Genomic DNA, 23,607 nt, shown 5'->3' on the forward strand with positions numbered 1-23,607 from the left:
CAAACCTGCATTTTTAAAGACTATATCAGGCACTATAATTTAAAACAAAATTATTGTGTTCTTTCTTTTACCAGAGTAAGCTAGAACAGATGCTGCTTGTCTGCTAAGTGAAGGAGGTTGGTATTTACTCCATGAGAGAAACTCAGCACAAGCGATGTTCCCCAATATTTATTTATGTGTGCTTGTCTGTCTTCACTATGTTCTATTTTAGTCTGAATATAGATTGCAGCTAAAAACTGTCAGTAGCAGGTATGTCTTCTGTGGCCGCTTGACAGGAACCATAATTTATTTCCGACTCCTTTTATTTTCCCACTTCCCTGCCAGAAAATGACAGAGGAATATATTTGGTATTGGGGACAAAGACAGATCAGAGGTAGCAATCTTCTACATGCTTTCTTGTTAATAAGTCTGTATATATTCTTTGCATATAAGAGTCCACAGTTGATGGGTAGTCCAGTGTATTTTATTGCTAGGCATAGTTGAGAGGCCTCTTGGTCACAGTTATAGAACTGAGCTGGAGATTCATGGAGAGATATCCCAGGTTGTTTCAATCCCTTTTGTATTTTCTGAGGAATCTTCTTGACTGACTTAGACCAACTCCAGGCCTCTGAGGTTCCCTTTTTACTTACCACTTTCCAAGGAGGGCTGTGAGTCTGCTGTATCATGTGCATTTGGAGGGACACAGGATGATTATGGAAAATGAGCTTTGAGTGTAGTGACCCTGAATTTGGGAAGCACAATGCATCAGGGGCAGCTGTCTTTAGGCAGAGGGGACAACAGGCACTGAGGTCCCAGGAGGCCTTGGTCTGGTCAGGCAGGGCCAAGTTCTGGGCTAACATGTCTTCGAACACAGACCCCAGTTCATACTTTACATATTCACTTTTGTCAGTAACACCAGGCTAGAGGTAAAATTCATACTTCCCTGCCTCAGCGCCAGAGGAAGAAATGGTGCAAAAAGGCAGACATTCCCTGAATATCTCAGTGGACCACCTTTGTAGGCAGAACATCCTGTGTGTTATGGCGGTGCTCCACTGTTTCCCAAATCATAAAATGGACTAATTTTGTGTTATAGATTATTGCTCTTAATAAAACCAAGGAACGAATGCGCCCTTACCAAAGCAACCAAGAAGATGAGGATCCAGACATCAAGAAGATTAAAAAGGTAGGGCACTGGAGGCTTCTGGCCCTGTGGGAGCATGGCCACCACTGTATGTCTTATGGTGGTATCTTTGTTACTGTGTTCCTGAACTTGGAACAACTTTGGTGTTTCTATGTTAATGACACCCAGAATGCCCTTCAGAATGGTCCAATCTTGGCTGCTCTGGAGAATTTCAGTGTGCCATTTCTTTCCAGTACTGAGAATCCTATTTTGGACTCTCTGGGAGGGATGCCAAAACTGGACATTAAGAGAATAGTGTTCTCCAGTTGGGTTAATTAAGTGCTATTGAAACTCCTGATTTTGTGCCTCTTGCATATTTGGGGGAATTTTTAAAAATTACATTTCAAAAATATTTCTCTTAACATCGATCCTTAGTGCTTATTTAGAATTTCTTTTATATTTGAGAATGTAAAATAAATCAATACATCTGCTCAGATTTGTCTTACAGTTATCTCTTGTTGAATATCCACATAAGCAATAGACCTTTCCATCTTACTGTCATTTGTGATTGCACAGTTTTTGCTAGGAGCCAGACACTGGCGCACATTCTAGTCCACTGTATTTCGATTTATGTCATTTGGGCTTTGATTCCATGGTCTTAACTGACCTGGGTAAAACACTCAGCTTTGTTAACATCAGGTATGAAGCTTCCCACTTAAAGCTCTTTTCCTGGAATACATTTTGAATCTTAATTTTTTTCTTACTCATATTTTTCTATGTTAAATAATTATTTCCTTTTTTTAGCTGTAACAAAATTTTAACCAAGTATTGCTCAGAATTTGGAATAGAAATGATTCTTTGGGCTAAGATGAGAGTTTTTGGTTTTCAAGAAATAAAAAAGTAAAATAACACCATTTCTTTCTTAGAATTTAAACCTCTTTTTTTTTTTAAATCTGGTTTGTTATTCTGTTCCAAGATTAATTCTGTTGCTTTTCTTTTAATAGTATGCAGTTGTGTGTAAATAAAGCTATTAATAAAATCTCATTTCAGTTTTCTTGTAGAAGCAGGTCTATTGGTAAGTAACAGATCTAGCTGTTTTTCAGCAGAGAACACCTGTCCAAGTAATTAAGACTTTATTTAACACAAAACTCTATTAAGTTGATTTTTGAAAATGTATATAATACATGGAAGAATGATGATAAAACACTTTTTTTTTACATTTTCTATCTTCCTGATTATTATTATTTGGGGAGGGGGCAGTACTAGGCTTCATATATTCTAGGCAAGTGTTCTACCACTGAGCTACATCTTTAGCCCTGATTCTTAATTGTAGTAATTTTTAAACCTACTTTTGTACTTGTTAAATAGGTTGAAATTAACTTCATGTCCTTTATGTTCCAAATGAAACTAATGTCTGTGGAAATGAATGTTTACAAATGAATTGCATCTCTATGCTTGACAAAATGTAATATTTGTTTGTTTGTTTGTTTGTTTATTTTACTTTAAGAGACCACAACTTGAAGGGGGAAATACTGGGAAGTGATATTGGCCAAATTATACTGTTATATTGTATTCATGTATGGATATGTAACAATGAATCACAGCATTTTGCACAACTATAATGCACCAATTTTTTTAAAAATGGGGAAAAGTGACCACAACTTGAATTGGTTATAATTCACAGAAATTTTCCACTAGATTTTCCTAAATATATGCAATAGCTTCTTCATACAGTTCTATTAAAATGTTCTTAAGTCAGGCCTGGTAGCACATGCCTGTAATCCCAGCGGCTTGGGAGGTTGAGGATCAGGAGTTCAAAGCCAGCCTCAGTAACTTAATGAGGTCCTAAGCAACTCAGTTTTAGAGGCTAGTAAGGTTCTACAAAGTACATTTTATATTAAAATATGTTTCATGTTCTTTTTCACAAAATAATCACCATTGCAAATAGTTAAACTGTATCTTGCTCATGTGGCTAGATAAGTGTTCTTACAATTTAGGAAAGGCCGATAAAAGTCCACTGAATCTGATTGCAGCTTTCCTAGCTGTGTGACTTACCTTGAAATTTAGTTTGCTCATTGATAGAAGAAGGATTTGGATGAGCTGATCTCTAACATGTATTTTGTTTTTAAGCTTAAGGAAAACAAAATAGAACTCAACAACAATAAAAAATATCGAACTAATTTAAAGAAGGCAAAGTACTTAAGATATATAACCTCCCCCCATTAGCACAGCTAATACAAAAACAAAACAAAACAATAAACAAATAAATAAATAAATAAATAAAACAAAAACTCAAATAAATAAAACAAAAAACAGAAAAGTTGTTTTGGCAAGGATGCGGCAAAACTGGGACACTTGTGCAATGTGGATTATAAAACAGTACAACTGCTGTGGAAAAAAAGTCCCTCAAAAAATTAAAAATAGAACTACCATGGATCCAGAAATTCAACTTTTGAGTACATATCCTAAAGAAATGAAAAAACAATCAGTACCTTGATGAGATATTTACACACCAATGTTCATAGCAACATTATTCACAATAATATTCCAGAGGTGAAATCAACCAAAATGTTCACCAACTGATAAATGCAATCAACATAATATGAATCATCCTCAGAACCTTAGGAAATCTTGGCAAATGCTTCTATATGGATGAACCTTGTGGACACGTAGGACATTATATTAAGTGAAATAAGCCAGTCACAGAAACACAGATATTGTATGATTTCAGTTGTATTGTGTGTCTAAAGTAGTGAAATTCACAGAAACAGAAAGCAGGATGCTGATTACCACAGACTGAGGGGAGGGGTGAATGGAGAGTGGTTGTTGAATGGAGCTGGAGTTTCAATTTTGCAAGATAAAAATGTTTGGAGATCTATTACAAAACAGTATGAACATATTGGACACTACTGAGTGTATACCTAAAAATAATTAAGATGAGGCTGGGGAGGGAGCTCAGTTGTAGAGCACATGCATGAGGCCCTGGTTCAGTCCCCAGCACTGGGAAAATAAAAACCACTAAGTGGAAAATTCCATGTTTTTTTTTTTAAATCACAATTTAAACATTAAATATATATAATAGTGTATATATATATATATACACACACACATATATATATATATACATATACACATATATATACATACATATATATGATTTTTTATTATTAAAAATAGACATTTGATTAATTCCTTTCTTGAAGTGTTATTAGCTCATATGTAATATTATATTTCCAGAGTCCACATAGATAGGTCTATGGAGCTTCAGCTATGGAAAAAACTTTTGAACCTGAGAAAAATGTTATTTTATAATCCATTGTCCTCCTATTGGAGAAATTCTGCAGTTATTTATTCTACTGGAGGCGCCACTGGGGTGCCAATGAGAGAGCAGCGTTCTACATGACACAGGATGGACACGGCCAGCCTAGAAAGCCAGGCTCACATCTCCCTGAGGTTCCTTTTTGTCTTTTTGTTCCGCAGGTTCAGAGCTTCATGCGAGGGTGGTTGTGCAGAAGGAAATGGAAGACCATCGTGCAAGACTACATTTGTTCTCCTCATGCTGAGAGTATGAGGAAGAGAAACCAGATCGTGTTCACCATGGTGGAGGCCGAGTCCGAGTACGTGCACCAGCTCTACATCCTGGTCAATGGCTTCCTGCGGCCCCTGCGGATGGCCGCCAGCTCCAAGAAGCCGCCCATCAGCCACGACGATGTCAGCAGTATTTTTCTCAACAGGTTTGTCTTTGCATAAATCTGAGAGTTGTGAGAAGAACCTGCTGATAGCTCATGAAACAATTTGTGCCTTGCTTTAAAAGCAAGATCTCAAAAACTAATCCCTATGATGTTAAAAATAAGAAAGCTATCATTGCATTCATTAGTCCAAATTAGCACATCTTTTGAATCTTGGCATCTCATTTTCTCAGTTTTCTTCTTTGACATACATTTTCTTGTCATTATGTGTGTGTGGGGTGAGGGTGTTGAAAAGAATCCCCCTTGCAACTGAGGGGAACGGACTGATTAATAGGTCTTTACATGCAGTTTACATAAGACATTTTAGGAAGAGTGAAAACTAAGAATCCTTGTTGAATTTATTTGCTCAACAAATATTTATAGTGTTCTTATTGCTGAGGATTAATTAGTGAATAAAGTAGGAAATCCCTGCTTTCACAGAACTTAAATTTTGACGTGAGAAGAAAGACAATGAATAGTGACTAAATAAAACATATAGTAGTAAATTGTATGGTGGTCAGTACCAGGAGAAAAATTAAAAGGGATAGGAGAGGAGGGGAGAAAGGAGGGGTTGAGTGTTTTACTTAAATTTTAATGGCTTATTTGTTTTTGAGTAGATAACACACTCACATGATACAAACATCAAAATAACATGAAAAAAATTCAGAGTTCCTGTCTCTGTTCACCCCATTCTGCCCAATTTCTGTATCTATTTTTATTAGTTTCTTGTAGCCTTTTATGGTTTCTTGATTTAGATGTAAGCAGATATAAATATACTATCTTATCTCCCTCCTTCTACACAAAAGACAGTGATGGATCACAGAAGAGAAAGGAGCACTAATCCCTTTAGAAGTTAGGAAGATGAGAGAGAGAGAGTAGCAAAGAAGAGAAAAGAGGATCAGTTAGCAGCAAGAGAGAATGAACAGCTATGACAGAAAGGTCAAATAAAACAACTGGGAACTGACCGTGGATATAACAACTTGGAGCTGAGGGTAGCTTTGATGAAGTGCAGGAGCCTGATTAGGGGGCCTTAGGAGAGAATGGCATAGGGCATAGGAATTACAGAGGGTGGGTATAGAAAATTCTTTCAAGGCAGTTTGCTATAAATAGGAGCAGAGAAATAGGGTAGTACCTAGAGGTAATAAAGAGGGGGAAATGATGCAGGAAAGAGAGGGGAGGATTGCTGGAGCAGCAAGCTTATACGGGCAAAACTGTAGAGAACGAGATACACAGTGGAGAGACTGGTATTAATGGGAACATGAGCAGGGAGGGAATAAAGGAGGGAAGAGGACAAAGACATATGTAACTAGGAAGTAAGGACATCATCTGGCAGATGGAGAGGAAATGTCTAGTTGGATGAGATAAGAGAAGATGTGAATAGTGGTCAAGTAGAGCAGGGAGTCAGTGGATCAGGTAGCTGTAGTGAGTTGCTGGGCAGCACTATGAGCCCATGTGAGTTTATTAGGCTCGTGGTGGTAACTGAGACCAGTCTGTATAGTTGCATGTTTTTCTTTAGCTACTTTTAGTTGCGTGGTTGCAGGTGCAGGTGGGTGGAGGGTTGATATTAGGGGTTGGTGTTGTGCAAGGCTAATCTGATGAATTGAGAAAGGTACAACAGAATTGAAAGTGTTTGCAAAGAAGAGATATAATGACCCGTGGAATCTAAAGTTTGTAGAAAGGTATTTTGGTCAATGCAAAGGTGGTCAGATCTGTGAACTTAAGTCCTGTCTGTATGAAAGGCTTTTTGGAGTCAAGAGTCTTAAAGACAGCAAACTGAAACAATAGGAGGTGGTCAGAGAACTGAGATAGGAATAGGATGCAGTTATTAACAGTGACAAAGTCTAGAGTATAGTCAATGGGGGCGTTAACTGGTGTCAGCTGGGATCAAGATATTTGGAGAGGGGGTTCAAAGACTTGAGAGGCCCGGATATTGAAATGTGGTTTGTGTGCAGAGTGGAATCACCAAAACCATGAGAGGAGTTGTGTTGGAGAAAGTGAGCTGGTGGCTAAGATCTCCAGAAGGTAGGAAGGATGACTAGGACTGTGTGGATGGCTGCAGAAAGGAAGGCTGAGGAGTGGCATATGATCACATTAATAATAACAGTAACAATAATAACATTAATTACAACTAATAACAATAACTTTTAATTTTTAAAAGTTTTAATTAAATTAAAAAGTAAAAAAAAATTAAAGAATTTTTGTTGAAAGGAAGGAGGGACATTTCCTCACGTTGAGTGGCAATGACCACAGCTCTACTCAAGTATGTCAACTATCCTAAGGGGCCTGAGTGGTAGCTCTTGATCATTGGACAGTACAGCTAGCATTTTGATGATATGTCAGTCACCCAAGCATGCCGTTTTAACAGTTCTGATGGCTGTGGATGGGATGGAAAAACCACACTGCCTGATAGTGATGCTATTAGAGTCTGTGTCATGTTGATTTGGGGTTGCACCTAGTAGTCTGTATCCATTGGTTTGCTTAATCAGAAACATGAGAGGCTAGGTATATCACATTGTTTAATTTCAGAATTGAGACATTGTGCCTCTTTTGGGGAGGTGATGCAAAAAAGCTTTTCCTATAGATGCAATGGTTTACCATACCTAGTCCTAGATAGATTTGAAGAGATATGCTTTTAAAGGTGAGACTTAGGGTGTTTCTTGTCGTTAACCGTTGTTTAACTAGATTCCCTTTCCTTGCCTTTGAAATTAAAGCCGAAGGCAAGTCAGTTGTTTTAGATTTCAACACAGAGTTTATACTTAAGAAAATGTAATCTGCCTAATTCTATACAGCACTGTTTCATCTGTCTTCTAAACATCCAGGTATCAAAATATGAAGCTGGATGTATCAGTTAGTTTTCAAGGTAAGATAGAGCAATACCTCCCGATAGAGGGAATTCTCTGCTTATAGACTTGGAAGGGCTGGAGGAGTACAGCTGCCCCTGGAGTATTGAATTTAAGGGCAGAGCACCATAGGTGTGACCCAGAGCTTAGGAAACTAATGCCATGACCACTACCACCATAACAGACCCATGAAACTGTTCCTAGAAATGAAAATACAACAGGAATGTGGTCTCCTTCAGTCTTCCATGTCTTGCCAAGTGCATGCATTGGTGGAAATGCATTTACATCCAGAGCATAGATTCAAGGAAATCTGGGAAATGCAGTTTTAGCTTGCCATTCTCTCTGCCTAGAATGAGAGTAGAATGCTGATTGAAAGACAATCTATAGGACTTGCCAACTACATGTGGTTAGAAATCCTTAGATAATAAAAGGATTCATTGAAATTTCTATAAAACAACAACAAAGTCATAATCTTCAAGCTGTATTCATTTTAGTTTTGGAAATAGTAAGAACTTTTTTCTTGAGGTTTGTTGTAATAAATTTTGATACAAATCCAGGTATCTCATTGAGATCAACAATTCTGTATTTAATTGTACCAATGTGTTAGTTGAGAAAAGCTGTCATTCAAAGGCTCATTGCAGTGGGTTAATTCTAATGAGGAGAAAGAAAAATATATTTTGACTTTGGTGCTTACCCTTCTTGGCCATAGTAGGAATTTAGATCCCTAATTTATGCATAGTCCTCATAGTATCTGTATGCATTTATTTTCAGAAGAATTTTACATTTCTGCCTTGAGTAACTTAGGAATGGTTAGAGTCCTGTCAAATTTTTTACTGTATTTTTTTGCCCTCTACCTCCTTCAATAAAAACTCACTTTTGTGAGAGAAACCTTTTCTTGAGTTTTCTAGAATCAAATACTAAAAGAAAAGGATCATAATTTTAATTTTATGATTATAAGTTGAAATGCTGCATTCTAACAGCAGAAAGCTCACTTAAAAATGATGAAGAGGGTCATAAGACAGTGATTTGGTTCTCCAATATTGGAAGCATATCTCAGTTTTCTTTCAGTTTTTGAGGTTGTCTAAAAGAGAAATGCCTTTATAGAGGCTAGTGTAGTCCACATTATTATTGGGTGCACAGTTTGGTGGCCCTGTGAGACTGGTACATCATATATATAACAGACACTCTGTAGTGACTAAATTGTATGATCTTCCTGTTTTTTCATAGTGAAACCATCATGTTTCTTCATGAAATATTTCACCAAGGACTAAAGGCAAGGATTGCAAACTGGCCTACTTTAATTTTAGGTAAGTGCATTCATTATTTTCTCATGCAATGGCAACAGTTAGAGTATAATAACTTGTATGTCATTTGGCCTTAGCCATCTGAATGTCCCTGTTGACATTGGGTTTCCTTAGCCACCAGGAGTCCGTGTCACTGCACTTTAGGTTCTTTGGGCCCTGCCTTAGCAGTTAGCTTTTGACTCTTTCCTTTTGTCATACGTATTTTGGGGGCTGGAGTCACTGTCTGTCTCTGATACTTTCTATCCAACACAGATAGGTTATTCAGGCATGAGGACTAGGGCCCTATGTTGTGTGATACCTGGTGCTGGGAGCCCATCTTTGCTCTTTCTGTTGAGTGTAGATAATTTACCAGGCACCAAGGGAAACAGCATGTTTACTTCTCTTTTCCAGCTGATCTGTTTGATATCTTGCTCCCTATGCTGAACATTTATCAAGAATTTGTGCGAAATCACCAGTACAGCCTCCAAGTCCTTGCCAACTGTAAGCAAAACAGAGATTTTGACAAACTCTTAAAACAATATGAAGCCAACCCTGCCTGTGAGGGGAGGATGCTGGAAACATTCTTGACCTATCCAATGTTTCAGGTAAATTGCTTGGGATGCATTCTATAAGCCATTGTAACGGATACCTACTGTGATCAGCACAAGGCATGTAAATACATATAAGTATAAATGAAGAGTTATGCATCATCTGACTTTGTCTTAAGCCTGGCCCTGAAACAAACACGTCTTCTGTCTAGAGTATAAGAATCCAGGTATTTTTGGTGATTTGAAATTAATGATTAACTAATTAATTTTGCAGTGCTGGGGATCGAACCCAGTGCCTCTTAAATACTAGGCAAGTGCTCTACCACTAAGCTACATCCCCAGACCAGAAAGTAGGCATTTTTGAAGCAAATAATTCAGGAATGAATTTTTTGAAAAGCAGCACAATTTTCTCTTTATAGAAAGATTCCACACAGACTTCTTTCATTGGAGTCTCCTCCTCCAGCATGTTTAAAAATATTATTAGGTTTACAGAAATAGGATTCTGTGCAAATGTTCCAGTTTGTGCTGGTTGCATAAACGTTTCTTGGGACTGCTCTGACTGTGGGGAGAAGACCTCTGTTTGTGGCCCATCCTCCCACCTTGTCTTGATGGTCATTGAGTTTCCTTTGGCTGCAGCTCTGGGGAAGGAAAGGAGGACCCCCTGGTTAGAGAGGCCCTGGAGACTTCGGAACCAGAGGCCCTCATTCAGATCGCCTTGTTGAGTCGGGGCTCTGACCTGGGATTCATTTTTGGGGTCTAGAGCAAACCAAGGGATCAAGGCCACTTGTGTCTTGCCTGTGTCTGGGGTTTTGCCATTAAGAGCTCTGGAGTGAGAACGGCAGAGGCCAAAATGTGTATTGAATCTCCTGTTCTTTTGAAAACTGTCGATTCTGTTCTTTTGGAAAGGCATTGAGTGTTCCCATTGTGGAATTTATGGGGCTTCTGGTGAGTCCTCCAAATGGTCATGTGGCAAACCGATTCTACTAATCATGTGTGTTATGGTTACTGTGGGAGTTTGTCCTCCTGAGCAGGTGGCTCTGACCCAAGGCCCATCATTTCTTAGCCTCAGAAAGAAATGTTACTGTGGTTCTTAATTGTTTATCTTTAAGTTTGTTAGTCCTGCTTGAATTCCTGGAAGTTGCCACAGAAATTTAGTAAGATTTTTTTTAAAAACCAGAAAGATGCATTTGAAACCACTTAAGTATAGTGAAATTTTATAATGTTATTTTTGTTTTTTTTTTTATGGAACAAAATTGTTTGAACTCTCTGAGGAAATATTTCGCAAGAAAAATTTTGAATTTCTATTTCATTACATTCATAATTGGAATTTTAGGTTTTATTCACAGTGAAACATTTTCATATATTGTATAATTCTTCTAACCTGTGATTTTATTTGAATTTTGAATTTGGGGCATTAACCTCTAGTTGTAATTCAATATTCCAAATTTTACCTATTCAACTGTCCCAAGGTGACTGTGCAAAGGTAGAGTTATGACAGATACACGGGACATTCAGAGAGAGAGACCTAGTTTCCTTCTCACAGCCCACTGAAGTTTTTCTACATGTTATTGCATTTGCTCTTGATTCTTTCAGTGTTTTAAATAGCAGAACTGCACCTGCCCTGGAGATGGGGTGCACAAGTACAGTTGAATGTGGGGACCTTGGAAAGATCTTTGAGTTTCTTTAAAAAGTGGAGACATTCTCCTCAACTACCTCCCCTTCCTGTCCCTAGATTTTAAAACCAACAGCAATATTTTGATTGACCATAAGCAATCCCCATTATGTCAGAAAAAGGACATTAGATTGGGGAATCTCAAGGAGACCTGACATCTCACTCACCCTTTGATCCTTGCTTTGGGGAAAATAATTGAAAAAACCTTAATCTCAAAGCATACACAGCTGAGCTTTAGTTATCTGCGAGCACTCTAGCTCTCTGGCTTTTCAATCCCAGGGGGGCTTTGCTGGTTCTGACAGTTTGGGTAACCGTGTAGTTACTGAAGGGAGCCTGGTGTAGTTTAGGAACCCACCCCCAGACTGTGGTGATCCCCAAGCCCTAGAATCATTAGTTGTAGGCTCAGATATTGAGGTTCTCTGGCTTGTTCCAGGGTTACAGGGTTACAGCTTGTAAGAGCATTTGCTCTGGGAGAAGCTTCAAGCATGAGGGATTTAGCCAGATTCAATTCAGCCGCAAGAAAAGGACAGGGGCTGGGTTTGTGGCTCAGTGGTGGAGTGCTTGCCCAGCATGTGAGGCACCACATAAAAATAAATAAATTAAAACAAAGGCATTGTGTCCACCTACAACTAAAAAAAAAGAAAGAAAGAAAGAAATGAGCAAATTGAAAGTGCACGGAATTGTCTTTATTTGCTTCCTCATAAGTATTTTGAATGTACCCAGAGGAGAAATCATCAAAGTTTGCTGCCTGAGGGCTTGTGCCCCTTGTGTCTCTCATCTGTCTTCTTTACTTGGTGTTTTTCCCTATTGCCTCTTCCAAAAAGAAGCCATATGAACCAACTGGGGCGCTAGAAATTTGAAACTGTTTTCTTACTGGGTTCATTCTATCTTTCTTGTTCCCTTGTGGACCTTTCACTAATGAGGTGAAATAGCCAAGAAGGTGTTGCTAACTCAGAGGTGTCTCCCCTCTGTGTACATTGAATTAGCAGTGGTACTTCTGCCTTACTCCCTCATAGGGCTGGACATCTTAGGATGAGGCTAGGGTACTACCCACTTTTAGCTGTAGGGAAACAATGGTAGAGGTGACCCAGATTTATACTGTTGGGGGTGGGGGGGAGCTCTGGCCTAAGATTTTTCTTGAGCTTAGATATGGGGGTAGAGGGAAGGGGAGAGGTAATTGTAAGCTTTTAGTCCATGTACCTCTGGAAAAGAAAGGGTGATTTGTATTCTACATCCTTCTGTGCCTTTTGTTAAGTAAATTAGTTATTGCTGTTAATTGTGTCATATTGAACTATGGAAACAGGGAGGAATTGTAGAATTTGGATGGTGCTGTGAAATTATTCCCAACTGAACTGTCAGACCAGTAAGTTCAAGTATTGCCAAGGAATTTGTTATGGAAAATAATGTAGTCATTAACGCCTTTTTTATTTAGCCAAATCAGTGGCTTGACTGGTATTGTTTAGATTGGCCTCAGCAGATCATGAAATCTGCTCCTGGTGAGAGGAGCACTGTTGGATGTTCTTTGGAAGGTAGTCACTTGCTGCTCTATCTAGTGATTTACTGAAGAGCGAGCTAATTAATGTCAGTGAAATGACAAGTACTTGTGCCATTATTGAAAGCAGAGTTATGATTCATTTAGACAGTTACTACGATTCTTAGGTCTTCTTTTGGGGAAGTGATCTGTAATCAGCTCTCCAACACACAGACGAGCTCTTTGCAGACTCTTCTGCTCCTCAGCACAACTTCCTTTGCCTGCTTTTTGGCAGTGTTAGCCCTTCTTTGTTCCTCCACCAGAAAGTAGAAAGGGCCACTTACCAAATTCAGCTCCATCCGCTTAATCTCAGCCAGGGAGCTCTTTAAAATATATTTAACTAATGGAGGAGGATCTCGAAGCTATTGACTAAACTTAGTTTTGTGGGGTTTCAGTGCATTCTAAGTAGTCAGCCTCTCCCACTCCTGCCCCTTTGTTATGAAAAATTGAGTACATTGGCATTGATTGACTTGGTTTTCTGTGGAACTGCTAACTTTGTTGCAAACTTTTATTGATCATGGGATTGTACTAATGAAAGGGATATCTGAATGCATATTTACCCCAGGAGGCTGCTCTCTGTGGGGCAGCCCTAAAGAAGTCTATAAATGAAGAGGCAGAAGGTCTCCCCTGTATACCCTACAGTTTCCCATGTCCTGCCCTCCTGAGACCCAGGGGTCTATCTGTGCTTTCTGAAACTGTCACTTGATCAGTAAGAGCAGTTCAATGTTGTGCTGATGGGCTCAATGCCAACTGTGCTAGTGCACAAAGATAGCCACTCAGAAGATGTGAGTAAATAACCCCTTAAAGCCACCCCTGCACAAGAGCAGAAGCAGATCCACAGATAGAGCCACCAGCCCCTCAGGACAGAAGAGCTGCACACAGGGCTGTGGCAAGCTGTTTTTCTGTTCTCATTTTCCAAGTTCTTTAAAGTTCTGACTGGGCTCTGGGGCTCATGGAAGTGATCTAGTAAGAAGGCTCTGCAGGGAGCTGGTCGGTGCCCTACCAGAGCCCGGAGCCAGCTGAAACTGCCATTTACCATGAGGCTGCCTTGGGCAAGTCACCAACCTCCTCACTCTTTATTTCCTTATCTGTGAAGTGGAGAACGAATCCTTATGTTGCTGGAGGACCAGACCCATGTGCAAAGCCCCGAGCATCCCTGAGCACAGTAGGCAGTGCTACGGGAGCCGTGGCCCATGCCACAGTCTCTGCTTTCTTTTTTCATATCAGGGATTAAACTCAGGGGTACTGGACCCCTGAGCCACATCCCCAGCCCTATTTTGTTTTTTATTTAGAGACAGGGTCTCACTGGGTTGTTTAGCACCTTGCCATTGTTGAGGCTGGCTTTGAACTCAAAATCCTCCTGTCTCATCCTCCTGAGCCTCTGGGATTACAGGCATGTGCCACTGTGCCTGGCCACAGTCTCTGCTTTCTGAAAAAAAAAAAACAAACCTATTTTATAAACCAGTGAAGCATGAGTATGTCAAATCATTATAACCTGATCTCTACTCTGGTCTATAAAAACCCTCACAAGGTTGGTGGAGTTTCTGCCTTTAAGAGAATTCAGATAGCCAGTCTGTTCATAAACAAAAGTACAAAGAATGATCTAGTGAAATAATGCCTTTTACTGCCAAAGGGTGAATTGAGATAAAGTAGGATCAGAATGTCATAATGTTGAACATATCTTCTCTGAAGTTTAAAAGAACTTTGCTTTAGGATTACAAACTTTAAAAAAATCATACAAACAGACAAAAATATCTAGAATGCAAACATCAGAGACTTCAGATTATGTTTCCCATGAACCAGGTTTTGAAAACTGCTATTTGAAAATTTATGGTTTTATAAAAATAAAAGAAATAATAGTTTCTTTGAGCTACAACACTTTATTATTTATGATGACCTTTACTTGTGAAGTTTTTTTTTTTTGGTGTGTGTTTAAATTTGAAGCATGGTTTGTTTTATGTGTGTGTGTGTGTGTGTTTAACTATTTGAAAAACATAGCTGTAAGAGCAGCAATGAGTTTTTCAGTGTAATGATGGCACTGTAGAGAATGTCCCTATGTCACCCATCCTGACTTTGCTCACGCTGGCCTTGTTTACGTTTAGATCCCCAGGTATATCATCACACTGCATGAACTCCTGGCTCACACACCCCATGAGCATGTGGAAAGGAAGAGTCTGGAGTTTGCTAAATCAAAGCTAGAGGAGCTGTCCAGGTATGCAGAGAACTTACAGTAAAGGCCTGGGATGGGAAAGCAGCAGTTGAGTCTTCTTGTGTGAACCCAGGAACAAGAAAGCAAAACCCAAATCCAGTGGCTCAGATTCACCTCAAAGTTTAATGTGAGCCTGTGAGATAATACTGAATCATCATTCACATTAATTTTAACCAAGGGAAAAAAAATATATCTTTGAAAAAGCTTTTATAGCATGCAAATTTTATGCAATTGAGATTAGGTATAATTTGGTTTAAGTTTGGAAATGTTCCCATTTTTTTTTCATCATAATAGAAAAATGACTTTCAGTTGCAGTTTTGTATTCAGATTTGACAAAATGGCGGAGAATGTACAGTTCATTTCCTAACGGCTTGTTATGGTTATGGGCACTTATTTACACCTGTGTTTCTTTGCTTCTCAGGGATAAGTGGTATAAGGGAATTAAGAGAATGTACTGCACCTCTTGGAAATGCTACTCATTTCAATGAAGGGAGCTGTAGGTAAAATGATGTGTTGCATTCCAGCTGCATTCAAAGCCAAGTTTTCCAAGGATGCTCACGATCACTGAGCCACTTACCATTTAGAATCTAAATGCGCACTGGTCTTGGTTTGGGTCACAATCTGTTGAAGCCTAGAACCATTTGAGGCCCCATCTTTTTGCCCCAAAGCCCCAGTTAAATCAATACGAGTTCTAAACCGAGCTTCTCAGGTGCAGCTCTTCCTTGCTTATGTGCTAGGGAGGTCACTGCTGTCTCACTGCCATCCCGTCCGTCTATGTTGTCCGACAGGGTGATGCATGATGAAGTGAGTGACACAGAAAATATAAGGAAAAACCTTGCCATCGAAAGGATGATAGTAGAGGGCTGCGACATTTTGCTGGACACTAGCCAAACTTTCATCCGCCAAGGTAAGTCCTTGTGAAACAGGCCCGTGACTTCCATCTGTCACAGTGTCACTGGCAGATCCAGGGATGCATTCTGGAGCAGGTCTGGTTTAGGTGTGTGAGTGCTGCAGTTCCCACAGGACACCCTTGTGGCCTTGACCGAGGGAGGCTGTGGTTGAGGCCCACCTCTGTGCTGTTTCTTTTCAGGGGCCATGAAACACAGCAACACAATAATAGTAAAGCACCAGTGGGACAGTAAGTTACACTCTGACTGGACTCTCCTCCTCAGTGGACCGGACATTCTCTACAGCTCCAAGGAGGACAGGTCGGTCTGGCCAATTGGAGTGGCAATGCCAGGTGGTGATGATATCCAGGCAAAGGCCCAAGAAAAACTTGAATTCCTCAAAGCCCTTTCACATAAGAGTGGGGACAATGTCCGAAGTGAAAACAGCTGTCTCTTGTTCCCATTTTTCATCAGCACTTCTGGATCAGCCCCATAGGATATAATTTGATTCAACTGGTAATTGAATTCCATTTACCAGATGGAATCTCTCCTGACCGACCCTGACCATGCTTTGGCAATGGTGAAGCTGTCGTGTATATGGAATGTACTCTGAGGTCATCACCTGATAAATTAAGCTTTTGAAGAATTGAAGATATTTGTGCCAGACGCTGTGGAGAAGTAACAACTGGACAGTGCACACCCTCCTCAGCTCTTTTTTCAAAGTGCAAGAAGTCAACCCTGTCCATTATTTTTAAGTGCTTAGGTATTGCAGGAGGGAGCAATTGACCTAGTATCTTGCACACATTTACTGTTGTGTACTTGGTGAGGAGTGGAGCATAAATTTGGAGCTCGAATTCATTTCTGGTTATGATGTGCCAGTATCGTTTGAATAGACTTGCATTGCCTTTGCCTACCGTAATGGGCTGCTTAACATCTTTCATTTTACCTCATCAAACTGGATATTGTGCTGTGCACATTAATTTTCATACAGAATAGTTTAAAAGTTTAATGCATGCCATTCTATTTTCCATTATTTATTTACAAGGAAGGAAAACAGACATATGTTAAAGTCGGTAGCATATTTTGGGAAATGATTCCTTCTCCCATTTTTGGCTTTAGATACTAAGTTTTCTTTAAATAATAGTGGAATACACTGCGAAGAACATCAGGCCTTTGCAATTCCCCTTCTACTCCTTTGCACAGACTGTTCCCCGTATTGGCTGCTGCTTGCCCAGCACTTGACGTCTCTGTGCCTTCATCTGTGCTGTCCCCAGCCTGAGGCAAAGAAAATCCTAATCCACCTCTTTTGTGCCTTCAAAAGTCTGCTTGTCTGACCAGGCTCAGGCCAGATACCTTTAAGGAGCCTTTTGATGTCCTCCTCCTCCTCACTCTCCAGTTACAGCCACTCAGCCTCCCTCATCCTTTCCAACGCCTTGTGCTGCTGGTGCATGTGTTTTGTCCTTTTGTGTCTGATTACTGTTTGCATGCCTCTCCCAGGAATTGTAAGCTTTAAAGGGCAGCATTTACAAATTTTTCCTGCCATGCCTTATTTAGTATGATGCTTTACAAAACAGCTACCAAGAAAATGGGTATTGAACTAAATCGAACTATTTGTTGAATATTGCAATTGTGACTGTAGGATATTTTATGTTTGTCTTTTACTTGGAGACACCGAAAATGCCTACTAATTGACATGTGCTTTATAGTATGCAAGAATGGAAACAAAAGTTTCTGTAACCAGAGGACAGTTTCTGAAAGGACTTTGTATTGAGTGATATTTCTAAAAACATGATTGTATGGGTGTGAATTTGAAAAAGCACCGATAATAAAAAATGCTGGAAGATCTAATATGTTGACTAGGTCGTATCATTTTCCCTTGTACTTGGAGAAAAAAAAAACATCATGCACCACTTCCCCCTAGAAATCATGTCCATGTTATTTATTTCTTGTTATGTGCCACATATTTAAGGCACTTCTGTCAGCTATTACTATTTGTGATGTCATTATTGTATTGATGTTGACATGATGGTTTGATTTTCGGCTGTATTTTTCTACAATTCGATCTAGTTATTCCGTTTTGAAATTATTCAATAAAGATGGCTTCTGAATATCAGTCCTTAATCTCAAATTAGAAGGGCGTCGATTACAGACCATTTGGAAAGTGTGCACTGATTTGCTTTGGTTGCTCCTATTCTCATTTTTTTTTCTAAATACTCTTAACAGGCTTTAAGGCCCATCAGGCTGTTTTTTAGATTTTCTATGCCTTAAAATTTCAAGGTATTCTATTTTATGTGAAACAGACTATAATTTATCTCTGACAGTGTGCTAGTATTTGTGTTCATTCTAGTGTGTATGTTTGCACATGTCTGTGCACACTTTGAACCTTCTATGAATTTTTATTCTAAGAAGTAGAAAAAATAAGTCATCTAGTTCCTCTGAATTTACTTTCTGAAATCTAATAATAAATTTTGTTGAATACATGTATAAATATCAGAGGCAATAAGATGAAGATGGTACAGGTCAAATCTTGCCTCCCTTACTTCCTTGCTGTGTGATATTGGGCAATTTACTCTACCTTTCTTTGCCTCTGTTTCCTCTCCTTACATTGAAGTTAATGGTAGCACCTATCTTTTAGGATCATTGCTGAAATAAAATGAACTGATGTTCACAAGATCTCCTAAACTAATGCCTGTGAGATTATGACATTCACTTTAAAAACTAAGATCCAAATTCTAGAATGAGTTTCTATTTCTGACAACATGAAATAAATATGAATATTTGTTATAAGATAAAGGCTCTTTAAATTGACATTTTGTACAAACCCATATGCATTGTCAACATTGTCTTGTGGACATGCAAATCAGGAAAATTAAATAAAGGTGACAATACATAGTGAAATGTCTGGGCACAGTGGTGCATGCCTGTAATTACAGTGGCTTGGGAGGCTGAGGCAGGAGGATCGTGAGTTCAAGGCCAGCCTTACCAATGGTGAGGCACTAAGCAACTCAATGAGACACTGTCTCTAAATCAAATACAAAACAGGGCTGAGGATGTGGCTCAGAGGCCGAGGGCCCCTGAGTTCAATCCCTAGTACCTGCCCACTCCTCCTCATACAAAATCATAGTGAAATAAGTTTTAAGAAGGAGATGTGGACCCGTCTGGCCGTTTAGTCATCCCCAAACTCTAAATTATGTGCTTTCCAAACACCAGTGTTTTTTGGAATTGTAGCACAGGGTTTAGAAATAATTACATCTTCACAAGAGCCTAATCCAATAACCTGGAACTGCTCTTCATTATTTTTTTTTTCTTTCCACTACTGAGTGGAATGAAGACTAAGGGAATTAGCCACTCTAGATGCCATTGCTCAGGAATTCAGTGATTGAAATCACAAAATCTCTGTTGTAAGTTGACCCCAATTAGATAGACTGATGATCAGCATGCTAAGGACTGGGTCATAGCTATGGTGTATTACTGAGGAATTTCAAATTTTTTCTCTCGTTTGTATTAACAAGAGAGAAATATTTTCTTTAATTCTCAGGACTATGTCAATCCTAAAATGAAATGTGAAAAAAAACCTACTTAAAATGCTGTTCTCCAAGCATTTTACTTTATACAGCAAACTGTTGAAATTTCTGTTTTTAATTCGGTTGTGTAAATTTGTGTCCATACCTAATGCACATATTCCCCTGCTTGGGTATGAGGTGAATACTTACCGATTAAGCATATCAATGTATGGTCACCAAGGAAACATCTATTTTTCTACTTCAGAGCTGAAATTCACATAATTGCTAATGTATGAACTAACAGTGTGCTCTGTCATTTCTAACTTAGAAGGTCATTAAATTGCTAGAAGCATTTATCAATGAACATGTAATTACTGATTTTTCGCAGACTTGGTTATAACCTTACTGAAAATGACTTCCCAGCCTCTTTGTCCACCAAGATGTATGTCCAAGCCCCAGTCTTTGGCTCAGCCCTGACTGATCTCCTTGGGTGACTCCCGGCCACCAGTGGCAAAGGCAGCACCTACCATCTTTTTCCATCCCTTCCTATTACAATTTTTAGTTTTCATGTTGTCAAATTTATCTTTTGACTAGGCCCTTGCTTAGGAGTGACCTTAGGAGAGCTACTTAGTCTTGGGCCTCAGTTTCTGTAAACGTGTATGTGTGTGGGGGGGAGGGGTGGAGAGATGGAGTCATGTTCTCTGAAAGGCCTCCTGGGCTCTTGTTCCCTCCCCCAATGTTCCAGGAGTACAGCCCTTTTGCGGCCATTACCTGCTCATCCACTTTCCCAACCTTCCTGCCTTCTCTTCTCTCCATTGCTCCTCTACTTTTCAAATTTAATCCTTTGCTGCCTGAACTGTCTGCAGTTTTCTCCCACCTACCTCACCTCCTGCATTTGCTTTCCTCTTACCCAATTCTTTCACTGGAGTCAGGGCTTCTCCTCACCCTTTGATTCTCAATCCCAATCCCTCTCCCAGAACTGGTACCTTGCTATTCTTTAGGCTCCAAATAGCTGCCTGTTGTCTTCAAGGAGCCCACCTGAACACTTACCTAAATAGTGGGTGTGAGATCAGGGCATGGAAACGTAGGTCCTTTACATTGTTTCATCTCTGTTAAAAGTTAGATGCAATTTAGAATATTCATATGTGAATATGAAGATTTTGTGATTCACAACCATACTTTTATTGTATTAGGTATGTGTGTTCTTTATGTAAAGAATTTTAGTGTTTTCCCCCCATATGTAGAAGCAATTTGAACTCATTTAAAATATCAAGAAGCCCAGAAAAAATAAAAGAGGAAAACAAGGTTGCTTGCAATCTCCTTACTGTAATAATTGAATATGCATCTTATTGTTCTTATGAGGCCCACGTGAGCCTATGTAGGGCTGCATTTGGGGTAGGTGGTGAATTAACCAAAGAGAGAAATATGACTAGCTCAGGGGATTTCAGAAATCAGAACCAAGGTATTTGCAAGAATCTTGCTTGGCTTTTTGATTTAATATTTAATATATGGACTGGAATATTTTTAGAGTGAGGGAGGTTGCTTTTAGCATGTAATCTAGAAATAATCAGAGGTAATCTCAGTATTATATAAAGTCCATGCAGAGCTTCTCACATTGAGTGGAGGAGAGCTGTGCTCACAGTAGTGTTCTGGGTGGAGATTTTTATGTGGTTTATTTTCTATTTAGATTCCACAAAGAATTTTTATCACACATAATTTAAATGCAGCTTGAAATATCTGCCCTTTAAAACATAGTCCTAAACTAAATTGTACTGAAATACCTAATTTATGTATTTTTATAATATGCATGCATTCTGTTTTTTAAAATACAAGGTAAATTATATAAATATGCTACTTATCTACCTTCAGAAATTCAGAAAAAAATGATTTATATCATATTATTATATTATCATATGTAATTATATAATTTTTGTACTATTAGTAAGAATAAATTGACTGGAATCAGATCACCGAGGAAAGAGAGCAGAAGTGTCTTGTTCTTGGAGTTCAGTTTGACCCTCTTTCCAATGTATGTTCCAGTCACAAAAGTATTAGGAACAGTTCAACCCTTAAAATACAATGCATTGTTTCTTCTTCTAGGAGTGTAGGAGACTTATTTGTTCTGATGATGCATTAAATCTAAGCTTGGTATCTTGGGAAACAGGCCCTTATGTTTATTGCCAAGAGCATGGTCCTCACCTGACAGAATTTTAATTGCTGTGTATTCTTCACTTTTGTAATCACCAGGTTCTCTTATACAAGTACCTTCTGTTGAGCGGGGGAAACTTAGTAAAGTTCGCCTGGGTTCACTGTCTTTGAAAAAGGAAGGAGAGAGACAGTGCTTCTTATTTACAAAACACTTTTTAATTTGTACAAGAAGTTCAGGAGGAAAACTGCATCTGCTCAAGGTATGGGCTTTCGGTGACTATTCCATTTATGTTCCCAGCACTTAAGAGGTGTTGAGGTTTACTCTATTGTGACTTTCCCATGCCTGCTATTAGCCTAAAACAGATTGTCATGACTGCATAAAGAGGGAAGTACAGTTCACAGCTCTGGAACTTACTTTGTTGACATTCAAATTCAAAGTAATAGAAATTTATTTTTAGGTATGCATTATCTTAAAGAAGTAAAAAACAAAATTAAATAAAAACCTCAACAAAATTATTATTAGTGACTGATGAGCTACAAAAATCTGGTCAAATCATTGCAGAGTGCCCATGTGATATTTGCTGACTGCTGTTTTATCTTCCTGTGGACCAGGAGTCAGCAAACCATGGCCTGCAGCTTGCCGCCTATTTTTGTGAACAGTTTTCTTGGAATACAACTCCACCCATTTGCTTGTTTATCATCCATCTATGGCTGCTTTCATGCTAATACAGTAGATTTAAGTAGACGTGATAGAAATGATATGGGCCTTTGTAGGAAGTTTGTCTATCTATACCTTCTGTTATTATTACTTATTATTCAACACCATGATGATGGCTTTCTACTTTCTAAACCACTTACTTCATGCTGGGTGAGTTCAGCCCATTGCTGAGCTATAGTTGCTCTCTGAAGTCCCTCTGGTGCTATCTAGTCTCCCATAGATGGAGTCACTAAAGTTTATAAACACTGAGAGCAAGATTGGGGTGGAGGGGAGAATAGACTAAAATTAAATGAGTTCAATTTATATGACATATCTAAGTTTCATTTTGGACTCTATGAAAAATTGTTGGATGCTTTCTTCTGCGGTAACTTGAACATAAGACTTACAAGTCACAGCTTTCCAGCCTATGCAAGACCTTCAGCCTCTAAATGACAAATTGGTTTATTTCCAGACAGGTGGGGTCCTCTCTCTCATAGAATGTACATTGATTGAAGAGCCTGATGCAAGTGATGATGACTGTAAGTCACATTCTATTATTACTTACAATTATTTTAGTTTTTTTTTTTTAAGTGTTGTGTTTGTAGATCTTCTGTGGTTTAAGAGGAACTGCCTAGGAAAGCAGAAGAGATGCTGAGGATAAACTCCCTAAAATCATTTACCTGTTGAACCATTTAACTTGTGAGCATTTATAAACTGCCTTTCAGAACTGACATTCTATTGAAATTAGCTCATGATAGTGACTCTTCAATGGCAGGTAGAAAAGAAAGAAGAGTTGAAATAAGTGGTTGTATTTCTATTCACTATGGAAATTAAACATGAAATAAGGAGACTGGGACCCTAGTCTTGAGTAACCTGCTGCCCTCAGCTATCTCATGTGCATATTAGCTTCATGTGGCCTTCCCCATGCCTAGGAAGCAATGTTTTTGCTGAAATGAGATTTGGGCCCTGAATGCACATGGATCATATTAAATTCAACTGTATAAAAGCAACTATTGCTCATAGTTTGTATTCATATCTAATTGTTTGATTTCCACATGTTGAAGCCAAAGGTTCTGGGCACATGTTTGGACACCTGGATTTTAAGATAGTGGTGGAGCCTCCTGATGCTGCCTCTTTCACTGTGGTCTTATTAGCACCTTCGCGCCAGGAGAAAGCTGCCTGGATGAGTGACATCAGTCAGGTAAGCAAGTGGCTTTTGTATGATTTCTTTTTAAAAATTTCACAACATATATACTTGATGAGTATTCTAAGAATTACTTTATTTTTATTAAAAATTGACCTGCAGGGCCTAGATTCATGGCTCAGTGGTAGAGCACTTGCCTGGTATGTGTGCCCTGGGTTCCATCCTCATATAAATAAATAAAAAGATCCATTGACAACTAAAAAAAAAATACTAAAGAAGTATTTTTTTTGATAGGCTGTTGGTGTTTTTTCTTTTCTT

The 23,607-nt window shown here is 38.9% G+C and overlaps 1 protein-coding gene across 1 annotated transcript in view; it reads left to right on the forward strand.

Annotated features, from left to right (window-relative positions):
• The window catches only part of Rasgrf2 (Ras protein specific guanine nucleotide releasing factor 2), a 231,658-nt gene that overhangs the window by 88,561 nt on the left and 119,490 nt on the right, over positions 1 to 23,607 (forward strand). Inside the window, exons 4-12 of the mRNA XM_026394561.2 lie at positions 1,073 to 1,162; positions 4,580 to 4,833; positions 8,895 to 8,974; positions 9,362 to 9,555; positions 14,804 to 14,913; positions 15,699 to 15,817; positions 21,548 to 21,708; positions 22,618 to 22,684; positions 23,210 to 23,346. Of these exons, the coding sequence (XP_026250346.1) occupies positions 1,073 to 1,162; positions 4,580 to 4,833; positions 8,895 to 8,974; positions 9,362 to 9,555; positions 14,804 to 14,913; positions 15,699 to 15,817; positions 21,548 to 21,708; positions 22,618 to 22,684; positions 23,210 to 23,346 (1,212 nt within the window). The remainder of the gene's footprint in view (positions 1 to 1,072; positions 1,163 to 4,579; positions 4,834 to 8,894; positions 8,975 to 9,361; positions 9,556 to 14,803; positions 14,914 to 15,698; positions 15,818 to 21,547; positions 21,709 to 22,617; positions 22,685 to 23,209; positions 23,347 to 23,607) is intronic.

The sequence above is a fragment of the Urocitellus parryii genome, chromosome 1 (genome assembly GCF_045843805.1).
Source record: "Urocitellus parryii isolate mUroPar1 chromosome 1, mUroPar1.hap1, whole genome shotgun sequence".
Taxonomy (NCBI): Eukaryota; Metazoa; Chordata; class Mammalia; order Rodentia; family Sciuridae; genus Urocitellus; species Urocitellus parryii.